Source organism: Triticum aestivum, chromosome 7A, assembly GCF_018294505.1.
Source record: "Triticum aestivum cultivar Chinese Spring chromosome 7A, IWGSC CS RefSeq v2.1, whole genome shotgun sequence".
Classification (NCBI taxonomy): Eukaryota; Viridiplantae; Streptophyta; class Magnoliopsida; order Poales; family Poaceae; genus Triticum; species Triticum aestivum.
This window is the reverse complement of record NC_057812.1, coordinates 632,944,096-632,964,295: the sequence shown is the minus strand read 5'-3', so window position 1 is coordinate 632,964,295 and position 20,200 is coordinate 632,944,096. Positions and strand designations below refer to the sequence as shown.

The following is a 20,200-nucleotide window of genomic DNA, read 5'->3' as shown; positions in this document are numbered from 1 at the left end:
GGGGGGGGGCTGTTCTGTTTTGATTTCTTTTGTTCTTTTCTTTTTATTTATTCTTTTATCTTTGTTTCTTATTGTTTTAGTTTTTTGTGAAATATATACTTGGCATTTAATTTGGTATTTCAATTTAGTCCACTACCACAAAAACTCTAGTCCCCAAATAATTTAGTTTGATAATTTATTTAATTAGTGAAGGCATTTAAATAATTAGTTTTGCTACTATTTAAATCATTATGGTGTAGTTAAGCATTTCATAAAAGTTGGGTCTCACCACCCCATTTACCTATGATTTATTCGACACATTTAGAACATTTTAGTTTTATTTTTGGAAAACTTTTGTTGTTTGCCTATATTTTAAATTTGAATTTGAATCGGTTTCGAACTAACTCGAGATTAGCAACTACAAACGAGGTGACGTGGCATCATTAGTAGGGGATTACTGTAGCTTGATCATCCGGGCGTCACATTCGCCGCCGAGGTAGAGCTCGTGCGCGCCTCCCTCACCGACGAGCAGCTCGCCCTCCCCCAGTACGCTACCGACAACCACGCGACGTGGGCGGCGTACTTCAAGCGTCGTCAGGAGCAGAGGCTGGCGTCCACCAACGGGGCGCGGGTGGTGGGCGGCACGAAGAACAGCGAGGGGCGCCACGTGTGGTGGAGCGTGCCCGGCCGCATGCTTGAGGGCGTGCTGACGCACCTTGAGGGCGGCAACATCCCCCCGCTGGCATACCCTCCCCCGGCGGCCGCCCCCGCCCACCGCCGACGCGCCGGGCAATGGATGCCCAGGAGGTTCGGCTCCTCCTCAACGTCCTCCTCGCACTCCTCCTCACGCTCTTATTCCCACTCCTCCGGCTCTCCGGCGCTACTCGGCGTCAAGGCCGAGCCCGCGGTGGAGACGCCGCTCGGCCGGTGCACTCGCAGCACCGGCATCGTCATCAATGAGGGCGGCCGGCGCACCTCCTCGTCGGCTCCTCTGTGCTTCGTCAAGCCAAAGACGGAGTCGGGGCTCACGCAGGTGAAAACGGAGCCGGGGCTCTCCGACGTGAAGACGGAGCACGGCGACGTGGAGCTCGACGACGAGGCGGCTCTGAAATGGGCGCGCGAGGACTTCCTGAAGATGGAGAGGAAGCGCCAGTGCGCCGCCCTGCGGCGCTTCGAGAGCGCCGCCGAGGCCGCCACGAAGGAGTCGTCGTCCTCGACGACAGCGACGACGACGACGCGCCACCGCCGCCGCCACCAGTCCGCCATGGCAACGCCAGGCAGGGGTCAAGGAGGAGAAGGCCGCCGCCGACGGCGGCGGCGGCGAGGATGGCGGCGACCACGGCGACTACTCGGCTTTCAGCGATTTCTTTTTAGTTTATATTTGCTATGTACCGCGTCGCGAACATGTCTAATATATGCCGAAGTTTGCCAAAATTTAACCGTGTTTAACCGAACTTCGCCGAACGTTTTTTTAATTATACGCGTCTGGGGGCGGCCCTGGGGCCGGCGACTGGAGACCAACTCGCCCATAGGCCCTTTTTTGCGCCGGCTAGCCCCCAGGCGGCGATTTTAGGCGCCCCTGGGGGGCCAACGGCTGGAGATGCTCTAATACATCATCTCGTAACTAACTCCTTAGTCACTTTACTTGAAAGCTTCTTGTGATGTGTATTACCGAGTGGGCCCAGAGATACCTCTCCGGTACACGAAGTGACAAATCCTAATCTGGATGCATGCTAACTCAACAGACACCTTCGGAGATATCTGTAGAGCATCTTTATGATCACCCAGTTATGTTGTGACGTTTGATAGAACACAATGTATTCCTCCGGTATCCGGGAGTTGCATGATCTCAGAGTTGAAGGAATATGTATTTGACATCAAGAAAGCAGTAGCAATAAACTGAACGATCATATGCTAAGTTAACGGATGAGTCGTGTCCATCACCTCATTCTCCTAATGATGTGATCTCGTTATCAAGTGACAAGACATGTCTATAGTTAGGAAACCTTAACTATCTTCGATCAACGAGGTAGTCTAGTTGAGGCTTACTAGGGACACGGTATTTGTTTGTGTATCCACACATGTATTTAAGTTTTCGATCAATACAATTCTAGCATGAATAATAAACCTTTATCATGAATAAGTAAATATAATTGTAACAACTTTATTATTGCCTCTAGGGCATATTTCCGTCAATTACACCGTTACATAATTATTCTTGTGTTTTTGGAACAACTTGTAAACACATTACATCCCAACTCAAATTTACAACGCCCAATCCCCACTAGACCACATTACCGGAAGGCTTCTAGTGAACTTGACATCTTGATCAAACCCTCTACCATCAATCCCTGCCGACCCGATTTAGCGCCGGCTTTGGTGGCCATGGAGGCCCCTGTATAGGCCTGATCCCCCTCCCCCGATTTTCTTTGGCCTGGTCTTCATTAAATAGTTCGCCACATCAGATTTTTGCCTAGGTGACAGGTGGCAGGTGGGAGGAGGAGTAGAGCGGTGCAGACACAGCAAAACCACCAGCTATGCATGGCGTGGCTTTTTAAGGGCTGATTGGTTTGTGACAGACTTTGTCAAATGTTCCCACACCTAAGGTTAAACAAGTTTAATCAACTTAGATGAGTGTTGGGTTCAAGCCACACCTTAAACAAGCCACACTAGGGCCCTACATGGTATACACACAAAAATGTGGCAAGATTCCTTTAGGCTTGCTAATTTGTGACTCTTATTTTGATGAACTAATCTTAGGCAAGCTGGCAAAAATATGTACAAAGTGTGACAATGCAAGGCCCAGAACCAAACAGCCCCTTAACCCGGGGTGGGGTGGCTAGCTCACTGTGGACGCATGTATTTATTTCGGGTCATGGACAGATGGATGGGTGGCTTTTGTGGTAAGTAGATCTTGGCACCTAGCACTGATATGGTTCTTTCTGCAAAAAAAAAGAAAAAAGGAAAAATAAGTGATATGGTTCGCTTGATCTCTACGTTTTGGTTCCGTATTTGTGTGTTGGTCATTTCTGGCAGTGTTTCAGACGGCTGCGCAACGTGACTCTAAGCAAAAGCTGTTCCCATAATTTGATCTAAATATAACACTACACTGATGGAGCCTGTGATCTTTCTTTCCCAATGATTTGCATGTGCGTCTATACCACTGATGGCACATTATCACCTTTCCTTTTCATCTTTAATTTGTACAGCCGATTGTAATCACGTTTTGCTTCAGTGGTTACATCATTTTTTTTGAGAGATGCTTTAGTGGTTACATCTGTAATAATCAGGGAAGTTTTTTTAAGTGGGCCCCAAGTCTTCTTCACTAGTACTACCTTCGTCCTGATTTATTAGTCCACTTTATAATTTATGGTAAATTTTGTTCAAAGATTTAACTGATAAAATATTAGTGCGTGTCAAAAAATTATATCGTTGGATTAATATTTGAATATAGTTTTAATGAGATAATTTTTGGTAACATGTATGAATATTTTGTTAGTTAAATTTATGATTAAAATTTGGTACTACAAAATACAATAAGTACCCATACTAAGAGCAAAGCTAATAGAAGAGCCTGCTGCCGGCTCTATAGCACTGCCAGATCAGCTATATAGCCTGCTTATATACTAAACTGGCTACAGATTAGCTATAGCTTTTAATGCTTGTATGAAGAAAGATGCAAGGGAAAGGCATACTGATTGGTTGGCGCATGCCTTTAGTGCTGGTGCGGGCTGCATGGTGGCTCAATTCCATCGAAGCTTGTGCTATCGCTAGCGATTGATGAACCGCCGGCGCCCTTCTCACTCCTACTTTCTCTCTCCTCCAGTTGAGATTTTGCTGATGTGGAACATCTTATAGCCAGCTGACTAGGACCTATTATACTTGCTCTAAGGCTGGTCATAGTGGGAGTAACATAGGTAGTAACATAGATGCCACATAAGCAAAATTGGTGATGTGGCAAGTAGTTAATGAGGAGAGAGGCAAATAGAGTAACATAATATGTTACCATCACATAGCGGTTTCCAATGCATAATGAGTCTACAAAGTAATAAATGAAGGCAACTATGTTACCACACCTATGACACTACCTACTATGAAGGTAGTAACATAGACTAGTAACATATGTCTAAGTTACTCTCCACTATGACCAGCCTAATAGTGCCATATTGCGCGGTGATTCATGCCAATAATTCCAACCAACGTGGATGATGCCGAGACGCACACTGCTTGAATCAGTGCTCAATCCACGAAAAGCACGGGCAATCCACCTGCACGTAAATCTTTTTTTCCGAGTGATATCATAGTACCATTGATGAACCAAACGAATGATGTTACACTGAGGAGATATAATCAACGGGATGACAGTTTATTATTGGTATCTCCAAGACGGATCTCAAACCACCCGCATACGTCCGAAACACGCGGTCAGAAGCACAGAAGCCATCTGAGCGGGCATGTATCAGTGCGGTAAGCGGTTCTAACGTACTTGGTCCAGCAAACCCGAGACCAATTTGGGATGGCTTTGCGGGAATCCGGAAGCACACACGTAGGACTTCGACACCCTCGGCTCATCCAAAATCCTTTTCGGACCCCGCGTCTTCATCCTCCACATTTTCTCTCCTTTCTTCTTTTTCTCTTGCCTTTGCCGCCGCCCCAGCACCCCGCCTGCCACGCCACACACGTCCGAAAAACGTCTCTGTCACCTCCAACGTTCTAGTCGGGCTCCACCCCACTTCTCCTCCGTTGTCGTTCAACCCATCTTCTCTGACCGCCCTACAAGGTACCGTTCGCTACGGCTATACTCACCATGTCAGGCAATTGTTCGATGAATTGTTGGAGCTAAAAAAGTTTCCTTCTTCTTTCAAGCAATGGATTTTGATTTAGACTACATATAAGAGCACTATGTTTAGTCATCCGACGGCACATCTGACAAAGAGGGCTACATGGATGAGACAATGATGATGCAGGAGGTCCTTGAAGACACGGAGCGTGCAAAGGAGCATGTTCTTAATTTCAAGGGATCGATCACGGGTCATCGAGTGCTCAATCTCAACAGGGCACGCGGGCATTTGACACTGATGGCCAACAACTTTGCCCCCGATGCACTCTTCGCCGACCATTTTTGCCGGTGTTTTCGGATGCACAAGACTGTCTTTGATCGTTTGTACCGTGGCATTTGATCCTATGATATCAGCTCGGCTGCCCGGACTGAGACTCGGCTAGCCCGGCTGCCTTCCCCATTCCCCATGGGCCTCGAACTCACCCAAGTAGCAGCACAGGAGGGAGGAAGCAGTTGGGTGAGGAGCAACCAAGGCCATGCAACCCTTGGGTGTGGCGCTGAGGGTCTCCCCGTGTCGCCAGATGCGAGGGGCGGGGGAGATCTTTCAAATTCTACAATCTCTAGTATCTGTTGTGACAATTCTAGTAGGATATGGATGGAGCCATACAACTTTTGTTAAGTATGACACGCCGTCTTCACCATAGAGATACTATCACAAGACATACATACACAACAAATATTTAGAAAGCATAACATAATGAAGCGCGGCTTTACTGAATTTTTAGAGCGGCCGCACCGGCGCATGAATAATAAATTCATAGAAAAAAAACGACACAATCTTTTTTTTAAAACTGAGTTTTTGGCATCCAAGTTGGTTGAGTATGCACAGTACGTGCAATTGTTTGTGATGTTAGGACATTCGAGAAGGTTGTGGCAAAAAAAAAGCTTTCAAAGAAACACAAAAAATGCAGTGTACAGACCTGATTTTGTTTTTTTTGTTGTGCATGAGCTGCTCAAATGTCATTTTAGCACAAAATTTTGCACACTCATAGAAAACTCGAGCATCTTGGGTGTTGAAAAAAAGTTAGAATTCTTGAGCTGCTATTTTTCTGAATTTACTGTTCATTAGATCATCTAAGCCCAGACATCATTATGGATTACTGAATCTAATGTACTCCCTACTAACTTTGCAGTAGACCAATGACAACTAATACAGATTGGAGGGAGTACAAATTTTGACCGATGGACGGTGGTTCCCCGCCTCTTTGTGCTAGAAAGGCTGCCATAGCAGCAAGCAAATAGCATGACAACACCAATAGTCATTCCCGGCATAGACTTCGAAAAAGAAGGGATATTCAATTTGGTGTCTGGGCTCATCTGCACCTGATGAACAGTAAATTTCAAAAAATGCTAAATAATTTTAAAAATTCTGATTTTTTTAGATAAAAGATATTACAGTGCGTGATGTTCGTGCCAAATTTCAGCTTGTTTGGACATCTGAGAAACCCATGATAAAAGGACAAGATTAGTAAAAATTGTACGTGAACAATAAACTCTCTTACAACCCTGAAATTTATTTTTTTTGCTAAGAGCTACTGAAATGTCCAAACTCCACGAATATTTGGCACGAATTTCCCACACATGAGCATCTAGCATCACAAAAAAATCTAATTTTTATTTTACTATTTTAAACAAATTTACTATTCACCACATCTACTGCAGACGCACCTGGAAGCCAAAACACCGTGTCAGAAAAAGAAGGCAAATATACTCTCCGATCGACACGCGCAGCCGTTCGGATGTGACCACGGCGTGTGTTCTCAACGTGTCTGCTTCACAAATCCGCGTCGCTTTCGCCAAGTTGGACGCCGGCGCCGCGTCTCCAGGGTCCATACGTGCATGATGCATCAGTCAGTGGTCAGGTATGAGACGCTTGGCTGGCGCACAGCGCGACCGAGCGTGCGCGCACGTTGAACTCGTGGTGGAAATGAGCTGAGCAGCAGAGCAGGTCCGTCCTTATCCTGGAACCCTTTGCGGTCCCGGCCACATTTCCTTGGACCAGCGCTGCGGCACCCTCTTGTCAAGTATGGATGGATGCAGCGTTCCCATCAGACACTTGTGGCGAAAAGCTCATGTTTTCTATATTCTACATAAAATAAACTCATGTTTGCAAAAAGAGAAGAAGTTTGACATATGCCGGTGGAATGTCCGGTTTGCCCATCTAATTACTTACAGTACTTTTTAAGGTTTTTGCAGGGAATACGATTCCCAGGTTTCATTGCTCAATTCCAAACAGGTGTATAGTATACGAGTGAGTTTCTCTTTTTAAAAAGGAGGAGGACTCCCAACCTCTGTATCTGGGCGATGCATGCGGCTATTTTATTAATTATTCACAAAACATCTTACAAAGAAATACAATTGTAAGTCTGAAGCCACCTTTAGGCAACATTTGTCGCTACTCCTATCTAGTTGATGAAGTGATGCTGATAGTCCGGGTCTAATACCACAGACCTCACAAGCAAAACTAACATCTAAGATCTGAGGCCCCCACCAAGTCACTTGCCGGGTATAGGGCACACACTGGTCCGGCCGCTCTCAGAGGCCGCCGCCGCCAGCTGCCATCACTCCATCTTCAGAGCTGCACTGACGCATCAACCTTGCCCGGTCTAGCTGCCGTGGACGCCACCACGGCGCCCAACGACACCACCTCCTTGCGCACGAACTGCTGAGCACGTCGTGGTCGCCGCCTCTACACCTCAGCACCATGCCACCAAGTACTAACAGCCGACACAGCTTGAAGTCTCTGAAAAATCTGTCACGCGTAGCACCTATCGAACATGCATGACAAAGTGTAGCACCTGTCGGCCAGGCATGACTTGACATTTTCACCGAAGTTTCGTGCAAGACGAAGTCGCTCTACCTCCTGCCTCTGACTTCCAGCGTTGCTCCACAAACAATGCTCCCAAGAGAGAAACGACACCATAGTCCCACCATCGTCCTATCTGGAAGACCAGATCTTAGGGTTTCCCCCAGAGCAGTACGAGTGGGTCGATAGTAGTCACATGACGATGCCTTCATCAAGGTAACGACGCAGTACACCGCTATCGCCCGCCGTCGGCTCGGTTTTCACCGGCAACTATGTCTCCCCGACTCGCAGCCGGTACTAGATGACGGATCCCGAGATCCGAACACCCAGCCTCAGGCTGACCACCTCTAACGAAAAAGATGACCATCACCGCCGGCTGTACCGGTCAGAACAGATCTGACCGGAGATGCCGCCGACGAGACCACTAGGCCATCCACGCCGCCGCTGTTGATCTGAAGTAGATTGCACGCCGCTTCAGCCTAGCCGGCCGCCGCCGCCGCCCGAAAAGGCCGGCCTCTGCGCCCGCAGCCCACGCCGCCGTCCGTGATTGGGCCGCCCGCCGCGCCTAGCCGCTGCCGTCCGAGAACAGGCCGGCTACCCGTCGCCTGCCACAGCCATTCGCCACGCCGCAGAAACCGGATCGACCACGCCACCACACGCTAGGGGCCCCGCACCACCTTGAAGACGCGTGAGAGAGGAAATCCCCCGCCACCGCCGTCGGCCCCGGGCTTAGCCTGGCGGCGTCCCCTGGCGACGGCGGAGGGACGGGAGGAGGGGGTGCGCACCGGCGGCGGCTAGGTTTTTGGGCTCTGCCCAAGTCGCCACGGGAGGGGGGAGTTCGCACCGGAGGAGGGGGCACACGAAGCAGTTTTGACGTTGAGATTTTGTATACGTTGTCACGTTGTGCTTTTCTGTTTGTAGTTGGTCTCTTTTAATCCGTGATGAAGATTGAAGAGCATTTGATCTTATCCTGGCTGTGTGGATCACTGTCAGTTTACCACTGTGAAGCCAGGTAACCACGTGGGCCTTACGACCTTTGTGAACTGTCACCTGTTTTGGGGCAGTATTCAGGGGAAACACGTGCACGTAGGCCCCTTCAATTTTCCTTACACCAGAAAGTTACACGTCAGGCCAAAAGAGAGAAAGGGCAAAGATCAGAACGGCACTGAAGAAGAAGAAGCGTATGCATGGGCCACGAGCACCATCTGTTTCTCCTGATCCAGTGACATGCATGCAGGGGCCGGCCGGCCATATGCGGCTAGCAGGTGGAACAGCCAAGCAGCCACTTTTCATGCATCCGGAACTTAGGGCATGTTCAATACATAGGCTTAAGGTGATGCTTCACATACCATGTAAGATCGGATAACAGAAAAATAGGTTTGAATGGGGAAACATGATCCTTTTCAGGAGGTGGGTGCTTAGAGAGAAAAAGTGTGGTCCGGTGCATAAAGTTGGAAAAGTTGAAATGGAAAGGAGGGATGCATGTGTAGTGAGAGTCACTTTCTGTTTTTTGATGAGGTCCACTAGTAGTAGCTTACATTGAAGAGAAAAAATTAATACATATGCCTCAAATTACTTTTTATCATGAGGCACCTGTATCTACATGCCACCATTGTACATGCCCTGATTGAGTTCCGTGGTACACGCAATGGCAATCCTTTACAGAATCTCGTGGCATTGCCTGCTTTATTTCTTGCGGCTCCGTGTGTTGCTTGGCATTTTCACCTTCGACAGCTCATCTAATCGTCGACGTGGAGCCGTTGGCGATCTTGAATCTTTTCTGGTTGGTGGTGATTTCCCACCATAATTTTTGAGATCAGCATCGTGACGTAGGGGTTGGCATATGCTTAAGCTTTGATCGTGAGGCTCTGTTTCGGATCGCCATGTTGCGTTTTCTGGTGCGTCTTCTATATAGTAGTATATATTAGCTCACGTTTCTTCGAGGGCTTGTACGTTTCCACGAGCGGGAGACGACTTTATGTTGAGAAGATCGATCGAGTAGTCAAAAAGTTTGCTCATGTGATCATGTCTCATCGTGTTTTGTCCATCACACATGTTCGTTACCCTGGACAGAGCACGCCTTTGCTCCAAGACGATCGGACACTGCACGCCTAAACGCACCGACACGCCGATGCACGTCGGTTGGAACTCTGGGCACTGGAATATCACGAGTCATCACAAGCACATCTGTATAGAAAAGGAATTACATCCAAATTTTTATGGGTGTTGAAATATCCTTTCTCCTGCATCCATCGATGACACGCCATGAGAAAAGCTCGATGCCTTCTTGATCGAGCAAACAAGCCCGGGATCTTGTAGAAACAGCGGGCAGCGGCTAAGAAATCGTTAATATAGATCAGAAGACATCGGCAACCGTGATTCTCCAGGAAGAAGATGCAAAAGAACATGTACTCTATTATTCTCTAGTACGGTTTACTGTGGTAATAGAAGTATCAAAAGGGTGTAATAGCCACAGATGGCGACCCCGTCTAAATGTAAATGGGAGTCCAGCGATTAGAAGCATGCATGTTGTGGGATCTGATACTAATGCCCAACACATGGTAGGTCAGTTTCCTTTCTTAATTGCCTCTTTCACGGCAAATGCTCCCGTTGTAACGCACAAACCCATTTGCTATGAATATGAATCACAAAATTGCAAAATAGAAATAATAATAATAATAATAATAATATCAAACTTCAGAACCAACAATAAACTGTGCTTCATCAGTCTTCTTTCAACAAGATGGATGGGCACAACATTCATGTGTTTAGTTGATGAATACATAACAAGTACAATAGACATTGCGTGCGTACGTGCAAAGGATACTATATATCCCAACTGAAATGGTTTGAGATGGGAGGATGATGGAGGGTCTAAAGTCTAAACCGGTATCATGATTATTGTGCAGAAAGCTTTGCTGCAATCGACCACCAAATGCACCTTCATTTGATCCTTCATGATGGCGACTGCTCCTCCGCGGCACTCACTCGTATGACACGCCCCTCCAAGCTCTGCATAATTCAGATAACAATCCGAGACTCGCTTGTCATGACATTGGTTATTACTATTCGTTATGTAAATGACAAAGAGATCGACTACCCACGAACCTGTCGGCAAATTTCACATATTTGACCTGAGGCCTAAATCAATTCACAAACTGACCTGCTTTCAAAAAAAATTCACTCCGCTGACCCTTTAGTGTGGCGCCCGACAGCTGGGCGCCGCACACTACTATGCAGCGCCTCTGACTTAGGCGTTGCACCTCCTGCCAGCGTGGCAGCCCTGGTCCAGTTGCGGCCCCACAGACAGCAGTGCAGCGCCTAAGGCTTAGGCGCCGCACTGTGTATATTGCAGCGCCCGTGTCTTAGGCGCTGCACGTTGACTTAGGCCGCATCGGGCCAGCCCCTCCCAGGCAGTTCTTCCACCTCTGATAAGTTGCTCTCTTCTGTACAGAGACCGGCGGCGGCGCCCCCTTCGGATCCCCCCACACCCCCTCTCAGATCTGAAGTTTTGAGGCCTGGATTCGATCTCCAATTCTTCCTAGTACGTAAACTCTTTCGTTCCCTTTCTTTTCCTCCGTAAAATCGTTGCAATTTTAGGGATTTGTCCAAGATTAGGTGGAAACTTAGTTTTGCTTGGTTTGGATCTTTGTTTGTCCAAGATTGTGTGTTGTGATGGAGGATGTGTAGTCATATCCGGTAGTATATGATTCTTGTTAGTGAAACCTAGATTGTTTATTTTTTTAGATATATATGAGATGCCTAGTTTTGTAGATAATTATGAGATGTTGAGTTTTGTAGATATATGTGAGATGTTGAGTTTTTTTAGATATATATTAGATGTTGAGTTTATTTGAAATACGAGATGTTGATTTATTTGAACACATATGTCATACGAGATATATATGAGAATTTACAATTATTTATTCATTGAGTGAGAAGGAGATGTTGAGATTCTTGTAGATGAATACATATGAGATGTTTAGATGAACACATATGAAATGTTGAGTGTTTTCCGATATTTGAGATGAACTCATGTATGTTTATTGTTTGAAATTGTAAGGTTGGTTTGGCTTCTGGACGATGTCTACGACGTGCAACACCGGTCCTACATGATGCGCGAGAAGGATAAGGTAATAATGAGTACTCTAAATCTTTTGCAAATTTGCCTTTAGTTGAAATTTACATGCCCTAAGATTTGTCATTACTTGTTTTTTGCAGAAGCTTGAACCTCTGAAGATTCGGTATCACGGGGTCTCTGGTCCTGCCATGCCTTACGATGAGCGGTACACACCGTACATCAAGCAGGCAGGACTACTCCCGTGGATTCTGTTGGTCAGCCGGTCCACGCCGAATCTGAACGCTCCACTGGTGTCCGCTCTTGTTGATCGGTGGAGGCCAGAGACCCACAGTTTCCATCTTCGGACCAGGGAGATGACCGTGACGCTCGAGGATGTCTCGTTGATCACCGGTCTTGCTATCGACGGGAGGCCTCTATGTATGAGCACCGATTCTGATGGGTGGCGCGAGCAGATGATTGCTCTTATCGGTATGGCTCCTACCGAGGCTGAGGATGATGTAGAGGAGGGAGAAGAGAAGAAGAAGAGGGAAAGGAAGGCAGCTGGAGCTGCTTTCACGTGGATTCAAAATAACTTTGCGACGTGCCCTCCGGATGCAACTGATGATGTGATCCAGACACATGCTCGTGTGTATATGTGGTACATTGTGTCGAGGACTTTGTTTCCTGACTCCACTGGCAAGAACGCTCCATGGATGTGGCTGAAGGCGTTGACCGTCTTCGATAGCAAATGGAGCTGGGGTTCAGCGACTCTTGCCTACTTGTACCGACAGGTAGTTGGTCTGTTTTGTGATCAACTCATTTATTCATTAGCAATGCAAGCTTGCTGTCAAGTTAACATTGTTTTTCTTTCATATGTAGCTGGATGATGCGTGTTGCAGGATCACACCTAGTGCAGGCATTGGTGGTAATCTGCTTCTACTTTCTGTATGGAGCTGGGAGCGTCTGCCTGTTGGACGCCCGAAGAGCGTCAGGTTTGATCCTTGGTATGCAGATGAACATGACGAATTACGGCGCCCCACGTGGGCTTACAAGTGGGATATCGTTTCCGAGATGACAAACGATGTCAATCTCATGTACCAAAAGTACATTGCCGAGTTGGACACGATTACGCCTGAGCAGGTAAGGAGGTCATTACTTTAGTCCTTTCTCATGCTTGCTTGAAAAATAGTTATCAAATTTGCATTGTTGCCCTGTTTCATAGGTGGAATGGCAGCCATATGGCGCGGGTGAGAGCTTGGGGTACACCGCGGACTTCCGCCTCAACCCGATGTGCTTGCGGGATAAGGATCTCTGGCTTATGCGGTGCCCATTGATATGCAACTGGGCGGTTGAGTTTCATTTGCCACATCGCGTGTATCGTCAGTTTGGTCTTTTCCAGCCTCACCCGCCGGATTGGGTGAACACGGATAAAGCACTTCATAGGTAAGAGAGCATGTGTGCGTATTGTCTAATCATCGGGACTCCTTTTGATTGTGCTAATGTTTGGTTTTATACCACGCAGGTTGGACAGGAGAAGGCAACGGAAGATAAAGGACTGGGCCAAGCATCATTCTGCGTATGTTACCCGCTTCCAGCTTTGTGTGGAGCAAGCTCGTAGCACTGCACGCGCCCCGCTTCGTGAGCACAACTCACTTGCTTTTGATAACTACGTACGATGGTTTATTGGAACTACTCGAGTTGAGATATGCCCGCCGGCATATAATGAGGATATTCTTGAAGAACCCGTAAACTTTGAGGATCTAGCAAAGGGGAAGTACAACAGAGATGTCAGGCTAGGGCAAGGAGTGCCTGCTGTTCCGGTGATTAACTATGTGGTAAAGTGTTCCCCTCTTTACTTTCCTGTTGACCGTATTACACATGTTTGAATGGCTAACGCATTCATTTTTTCTCATCCGCAGCGCACCGAGATCAAGAGAGCAGCTGATGAGAGCCAGTCTATTCTGGAGAAGACACGGGTTGGAACTGGCAATGATGATGGTTCACTACGAGCATTCCTCAAGGTACATATCGCATTCACTATGAGAGCCAGTCTATGTTGCGAAGTTTGATATCTTACACACTTGTTCATGTTACAGCGTCAGGCCAAGAAGTTAAGGCGGTTATCGAACCTTCTCGGTTGCTGTGATCCTGAATATGATGAACCATCTGCCTCTAGGTCTGGTACACCATCAGACCCCACACCTCACAATGAGGGGGACGATGTGAGTTCCTCATATGCTTATGTGGATGATGAGGGTGGGATCACCCAAGAGGTATGACTAATCATTTAGATGTGATTCTCACTTGATTACGACATCGGCCTTCATCATATTGTTTCGTTGTGTGATAGGGCGATGAGCTTGATGATGACATGACTTTGGCGGACGCTCAAGCTCGGTCCGCATATGTGTTCAAGCCTAGGCAGCCCAGACGCCGGTACACGCCCAACGACTATGACAACAGAGGCAACCCAAAGGTGGTCGTAGGGACCTCGCGGATGGCTAGATTGGATGATGAGGCGGAGGAGGAGGCGGAGGCGGAGCCGCAGGCGGAGGAGGAAGTGCACGAAGTGGAGCCTCGTGCTCCTAAAAAGAAGAAGATTACCTGCAGGCGTGGCACCAGGAACACGCGTGGAAGGCATTAGTGCTTTGTGTTAGGTTGATGAACTTGTGAGGTTATGTTATATGATGAACTTGTGAACTTGTGAGGTTGATTAACTTATGAGGTTATGTTATGGTATTTGTGTTTGCAAACTTGAAGCAAACTTGAATTGTCTTAAATGATGTGATGTTCAAGTTATTTGTTCTCTTTGCTTAGCATGTCCAGTTTATAGTACTTTTATTGATGTTTTAGTTATTTGAGTGTTGCTGCACCCCACCCAAAATGGCATCTGTTTCTGCAGTTTTGCTTACAGCAACACTGCAGCGCCCAACATTTAGGCGATGCACTGTACTGTGTGGCGCCCAACAGTTAGGCGCTGCACTGTACAGTGCAGCGCCCTACCCTTAGGCGCTGCACTACTGCCATGGCTATCCAGAAAGCCAACAGTTACTCCCATGGCTACTCCCACTACATCCATAATACTTACAATGACTGCAGCATCACAGCAATATGAACAAACACAAATTTTATTCCGACGATGTTCATAACTTAAGATAATTCAAACATTAGTACGACATGGTTCACGACACATTCATTACAAATGACAAATGGCAACTTGCCCTAGAAGATAGTTCACCAACATCTCACATGCCCTCACAACTTCACAACACATTCATTAGAAGATAGTTGACGAGGAGTGCACCGAAGCGAAGTCCCTACTGAGTAGAGCGAGGCCATTTCCCCTTCTTGTCACGTGCCGAGTCCTCCTCTTGCGCCTCGCGAGCCTTTGCAAGCTTTCTTGCCCTCTCCTCCTCACGAGCAAGTTACGCTTGGCGTGCCCTCTCCTCCTCTCGTTTCTTCCGCTCCATCCTCTCCTTCTGACGACGCTCTTCCTCCAAGCCCCTTCGATGATGCAACTTTCTATGTCCGGGAATGTCAATCACCACCGCATTTAGAATTCCAGCATGGCGATCCGATATGACACAAATTTCCCTTTCAGCCGGTAATACCCTTGTTCTCAGTTGACGCAAGAACCACTCCCAGTTATCATTGTTCTCCACCTCAACCAAAGCGAAAGCCAAAGGCAACACCCGGTTATTGGCATCACTTGCTATTGCAACCAATAAAGTGCCCTTGTATTGTCCGGTCAAGAACGTGCCATCAATGGCGATGACGGGCCGACAATGCTCAAAAGCCCTCACGCATTACTCAAAGGCCCAAAATGCACGGCCAAATACTCGGACGGTCCTCCCGTTATGAATCAAAGTTTGGTGCCCATGAGGCTCAACCACGTGAACCATGCCTGGGTTTGTGGCGGCCATAGCTAACAACAACCTAGGGAGTCGGTTGTATGCTTCCTCCCAATTGCCATACAACATCTTGAATGCGGCTTGCTTCGCCTTCCATGCCTTGCCGTACTTCACCTTGTAATGAAAGATGGCTTTCACAAGGTCAATGACACTCTTGATGCTCATTATTGGAAGTGTGGATATTTGGTTGGACAGCCTGTAAGCAATGAACTCGGACGTGAGTTGTCTGTGTTGTTGGTGCACAAGCTTGCCATCCGCATTCTTGTGCCGGCACATGTGAGTTGGTAGACAACTCACTATGCGCCAAGTGGGACCTCCTTTCCATGGCCTTGCACGCACAATCCATGGACATGTTGGCACTTCACATTTGACCGTGTAACGCACATTAACATCCGAGTTGGCCACTTTATGTGGACGATAATGTGTAACCGAGTAGTTGTCGAGCCACATCTTCAATTCCAAGAAGGATTGAAACTCACAACCGGGATATATCCCGTTCTTGCCGTCTTCCAAATCACGGTGAGAACTTGGCCTAGCTCCAAGAGATATGCATTTGCCACCATCCACAACGGCTTCATCCGCGAGACTAAGATCCTTGAACAATGGTGTCTTGTGATCCCGCCCGAATACCTTCTTGAATGCTTCGGCCTCCTTCGGCGTGAACCCCTCCTCATCAACTTCTTCATCGGGACCATCGTCATCCGAGTCCGATGCATATGCACGGGAAAAAGGGATGGATTGGTCCATTGTCTCTTGCACATGATATTGGTCGAGATCACCCACATTGTTGTCATGGAGGTCAACTTCGTTCTCATCCTCCTCGTACTCATCATTTTCCTCTTCAAAACCTTCATTTTGGTTGTTTGGAGTCGGGCTCAATATTGGCCAATCTTGTTGCGTGAATTGAGGTTCACTCATTTGATCTTGGTTCATGGGTGGGGGAGTGCTAGCAACCAACGGGGAGGGGTTCCGGTTCAAGTCTAAATTCAAAGTAGACTCAATCTTCTTGGAGACAAATAACTCAAGAGCCTTGTCTAGAGATTCGGCAACCGTCTCCTTGTATGCAACCCAACGTTGCTCGGAGTTCACACGCATTGTCTTCCAACGGATGTGCATTCCAAAACCAACATTATGCCTTCCCTCGAACTCAACAACGTCACTTGGGTCCGTCCAATTCAAATCTTTCCTCACTTGTTCCAAAAGCTCCGCATAGCTAGGACTACTCTCAAACACCATGTCAAGCTCATTCGGGTCCGTCTCAACATTGCCTTTCAAAAAGGCCTCTCTATCCACATGATGAACATAAACACATGTTCTCCCCATCCCTACAATAATCAAAAACACACATATATCAAGTAAATACTTAAGAAAAATATTTGCACACATATGCCCTAACATATAAAACAACCATAACCATAGCATAACCCTAACACCAACATCAAACACACATAACCCTAACCCTAGCATACTATGGAAGCTTAACCAACCCAAGTTAGCAAAGAAACATAACATCATTCAACACAAATTTGCAAATCCAAGTCAAAACTAGGGTTTTCCCCCAAACTAGCAAGATTTGAGCAAATGTGACAATTCCTATGGATGAAAACGAGGGGATCGGAGGAGATTGCCTTAAGGGAGGGGTTGGGTTCGAAATCCACGGTCAAATACTCCGGATTTGCAAGATTTGAGAAGGATTTGAGAGGGGGGAGAGGGGAAGAGAGGAGGGCCGCAAGCCTTAGGGTTTGGGTGGGGTGGGGGTGTGTGGGGTGGGGGTGGGAGGGGAGAGAGGGTGGGGCCAGCCCAAGTGGAACACAGACTGTGCAGCGCACACGAGCTAGGCGCTGCACATTACACGTGTGGCGCCTAAGACTTAGGCGCTGCACAGGTGCGTGTGGGCCGCAGCTGGACCAGGGCTGCCACGCTGGCAGCAAGTGCAACGCCTAAGTAATGGGCGCTGCATAGTAGGGTGCGACGCCCAGCTGTCGAGCGTCACACCGAAGGGTCAGCAGAGTGAAATTTTATTGAAAGCAGGTCAGTTTGTGAATTGATTTCTGCCTCAGGTCAAATATGTGATATCTGCCGAACCTGTCCATGAAGAGCTGTGATGGCATTGTCCATATCCTCCTGTGACGCCATCTCTACGAAACCGAATCCTACGAAACCGAATCCCTTTGAGCGCTCGCTATGGATATCACGGACAACTTTAGCATAGGCCACTCTGCCGTGCCGGCTGAACATCTGAGCCAGCCTAGAGTCGTCCATGTTCAACGACAGGTTGTGCACGTGCAACCGGAATGAAGGCCCAACAACATGACGGGGAGGGGAACTTTCTACCCCTGGAGCCGCCTTGCTTACAGTCATGCCTGGCACCTCGGCGGCACTCACTCGCATGACACGCCCCTCCAAGCTCTATAGAATTCAGATAGCAATCCGAGACTCGCTCGTTGTGACATTGGCTATTACTATTCGTTATGTAAATGACAAAGAAATCGACTACCAACGAACCTGTCCATGGAGGGCTGTGATGGCGCTGTCCATTTCCCCCCGCGACAACATCTCTACGAAACCGAATCCCTTTGAGCGCCCACTTTTGAAATCACGGATGATCTTAGCATAGACCACTTTGCCGTGCTGGCTGAACATTTGTGCCAGCCTAGAGTCATCCACATTCGATGAAAGGTTGTTCACGTGCAACCGAAATGAAGGCCCAACAACATGACGGGGAGGAGGGCTTTCCACCCGGGTGTCTCCTGGAACCGCCTTGCTTACAGTCACGTCTGGCTCCTCCGCGACACTCACTCGCAGGGCAAGCCCCTCCAAGATCTGCAGAGTTCAGATTACCATCTGAGAGTCACCGTGACATTGGCTATATATCTTGCATGACACTATATATGTAAAATGAGAGAGAAATCGACTACACACACACACACACACACACACACACACACACACACACACACACACTCGCCTGCCCGTTGAGGGCCGCGATGGCCTCCTCGCGTTCCTCATGTGATGCCATTGCTACAAAGCCGAATCCCTTTGAGCGCCCGGTTTGTAAGTCACGCATGACCTTAGCGAAGAGCACGGTGCCGTGCTCGCTGAATAGTTGTGCCAACCTGGAGTCATCCAGTCGCCATGACAGGTTGCCCACGTACATGCGGAATGAAGAAGACCCAACATCATGGGGGGGCCTTTCGAACCCATAGCCACGTGGATCCTAGATGAAGATTGCATTTTAGAATAAGATGAAAGATTTATATGTTTCAAATACTAATACAAGTGTGGTTTATCGGCTAAAAAAATACAAGTGTGGGTTAAAGACAATTTTTGAAGCTAATGTGGATATATACATATATATGGATTATCTTTTTCCCAATAAAATTGCACTTGTCATATTCCTATACAGAGTGTAGGAGTATGATCAAGCAGATGCAGCAGCGCATTGAGTTGTGTCTAGCCAGATCTCGTGCACAGTACGTAGGACCCTTTCCTATCCCAAATTAAAGTTTTCTGAACATGCTACACGTAATTTCTCTCTCAACAACATAAACTGAAGACACAAATCTGGTAATCAAGAACTTTCTCCGCACAACAGCGCAAGCACATACACTTGAACCAATCAGGCATTCACGCATGAACCGGCCCAATTTACCGGGAGATCTGGCGAATTGTTCGCCAAGTAAGGAACTCGATCGGGGATTTGCTGCATATGCTCACCTCGGAGAAGGAGGCGGCGAGTGGGACTGGGAGGCGCGTTGGGCGGCCAGCCCCAAGGCGAAGATGGGGGCGAGCCGCCCGGGGGAGGAGCACGGCGAGCGGATTCGGGCGCCGGGCCGGGACGGCGGCGACGACGCCGCGCAGGGACGTGGTGGTGACGGAGAAGGCCATCGCCAGGGGCTGGGGACCGAGGAGAGTAGAGTGGAAGGTGGCACAGTGGGTACGTTCGTTGAGCTATAATTTTATATAGTAGTAATAATCATTTAAGACCACAACTTTCTTTTAAACTGAATGAAGACCCCACAACTTGAGGGGACCTTATCTTCACCATCAATTTTGTTTCTAGGAACCACGTCTTTTGCACTACTCGTAGTATTTTTTTTTGAAAAAGAACTTCATTATTGCATAAAGCATAACACGTCGGTACAGAGCAGATTACAACGGGACCCAAAGTAACCAAGAAATTACGAGGTTTCCCCTGAGTAATGTAGGAAGAACCCTGAACAGAGAAAGAAAAACGCAAGGGAGTCCTTGACAGCACCTGCATCGATTGAGCCTTGCCGTCACCCGGGATGAGACCACTTGGACGCCAAGACCTTCACTGCTTCATCGTCGGCTGCCACACCGGGAAAGGAAGCCATGAATTCCGAATAGGAACCCCTGATAGGTAAGTCCGAAAGTTTTGAACACCAACCTATCTTCATCACCAACTTTTTTTTTTGAAAAACATGCAGCACCTATCCAGACACACTTGATACACACGTGTAAGAAACAGAAGGAAACCAAACGCTCCATGAAAATAAACAGGAAAGACGACCCGAAACCTCTTTTACAGTAACGGGTAATCAATATTGGCCATCCATTCTGAAAGATCCAACGTCCCAAAG

General features: G+C 47.7%; 1 protein-coding gene and 1 long non-coding RNA gene across 2 annotated transcripts; one reads left to right on the top strand and one right to left on the bottom strand.

The window, feature by feature from the left end:
• The first annotated feature begins 13,255 nt into the window (after nucleotides 1-13,255).
• On the top strand, nucleotides 13,256-13,861 carry LOC123154039 (uncharacterized). Its single transcript, XR_006476618.1, has 3 exons — nucleotides 13,256-13,520; nucleotides 13,605-13,706; nucleotides 13,782-13,861. It is a non-coding gene; the product is annotated as an uncharacterized lncRNA (long non-coding RNA).
• Nucleotides 13,862-16,829: 2,968 nt separating this feature from the next.
• On the bottom strand, nucleotides 16,830-19,522 carry LOC123154038 (28 kDa ribonucleoprotein, chloroplastic-like). The gene is made up of 4 exons (XM_044572847.1): nucleotides 19,314-19,522; nucleotides 18,565-18,813; nucleotides 18,102-18,419; nucleotides 16,830-16,921 (listed from the first exon to the last, which is right to left on the bottom strand). Exons 1-4 carry the CDS (start codon nucleotides 19,482-19,484, stop codon nucleotides 16,868-16,870), a joined length of 792 nt encoding a protein of 263 aa, XP_044428782.1. The 5' UTR covers nucleotides 19,485-19,522; the 3' UTR covers nucleotides 16,830-16,867.
• Between the last annotated feature and the right edge of the window lie 678 nt (nucleotides 19,523-20,200).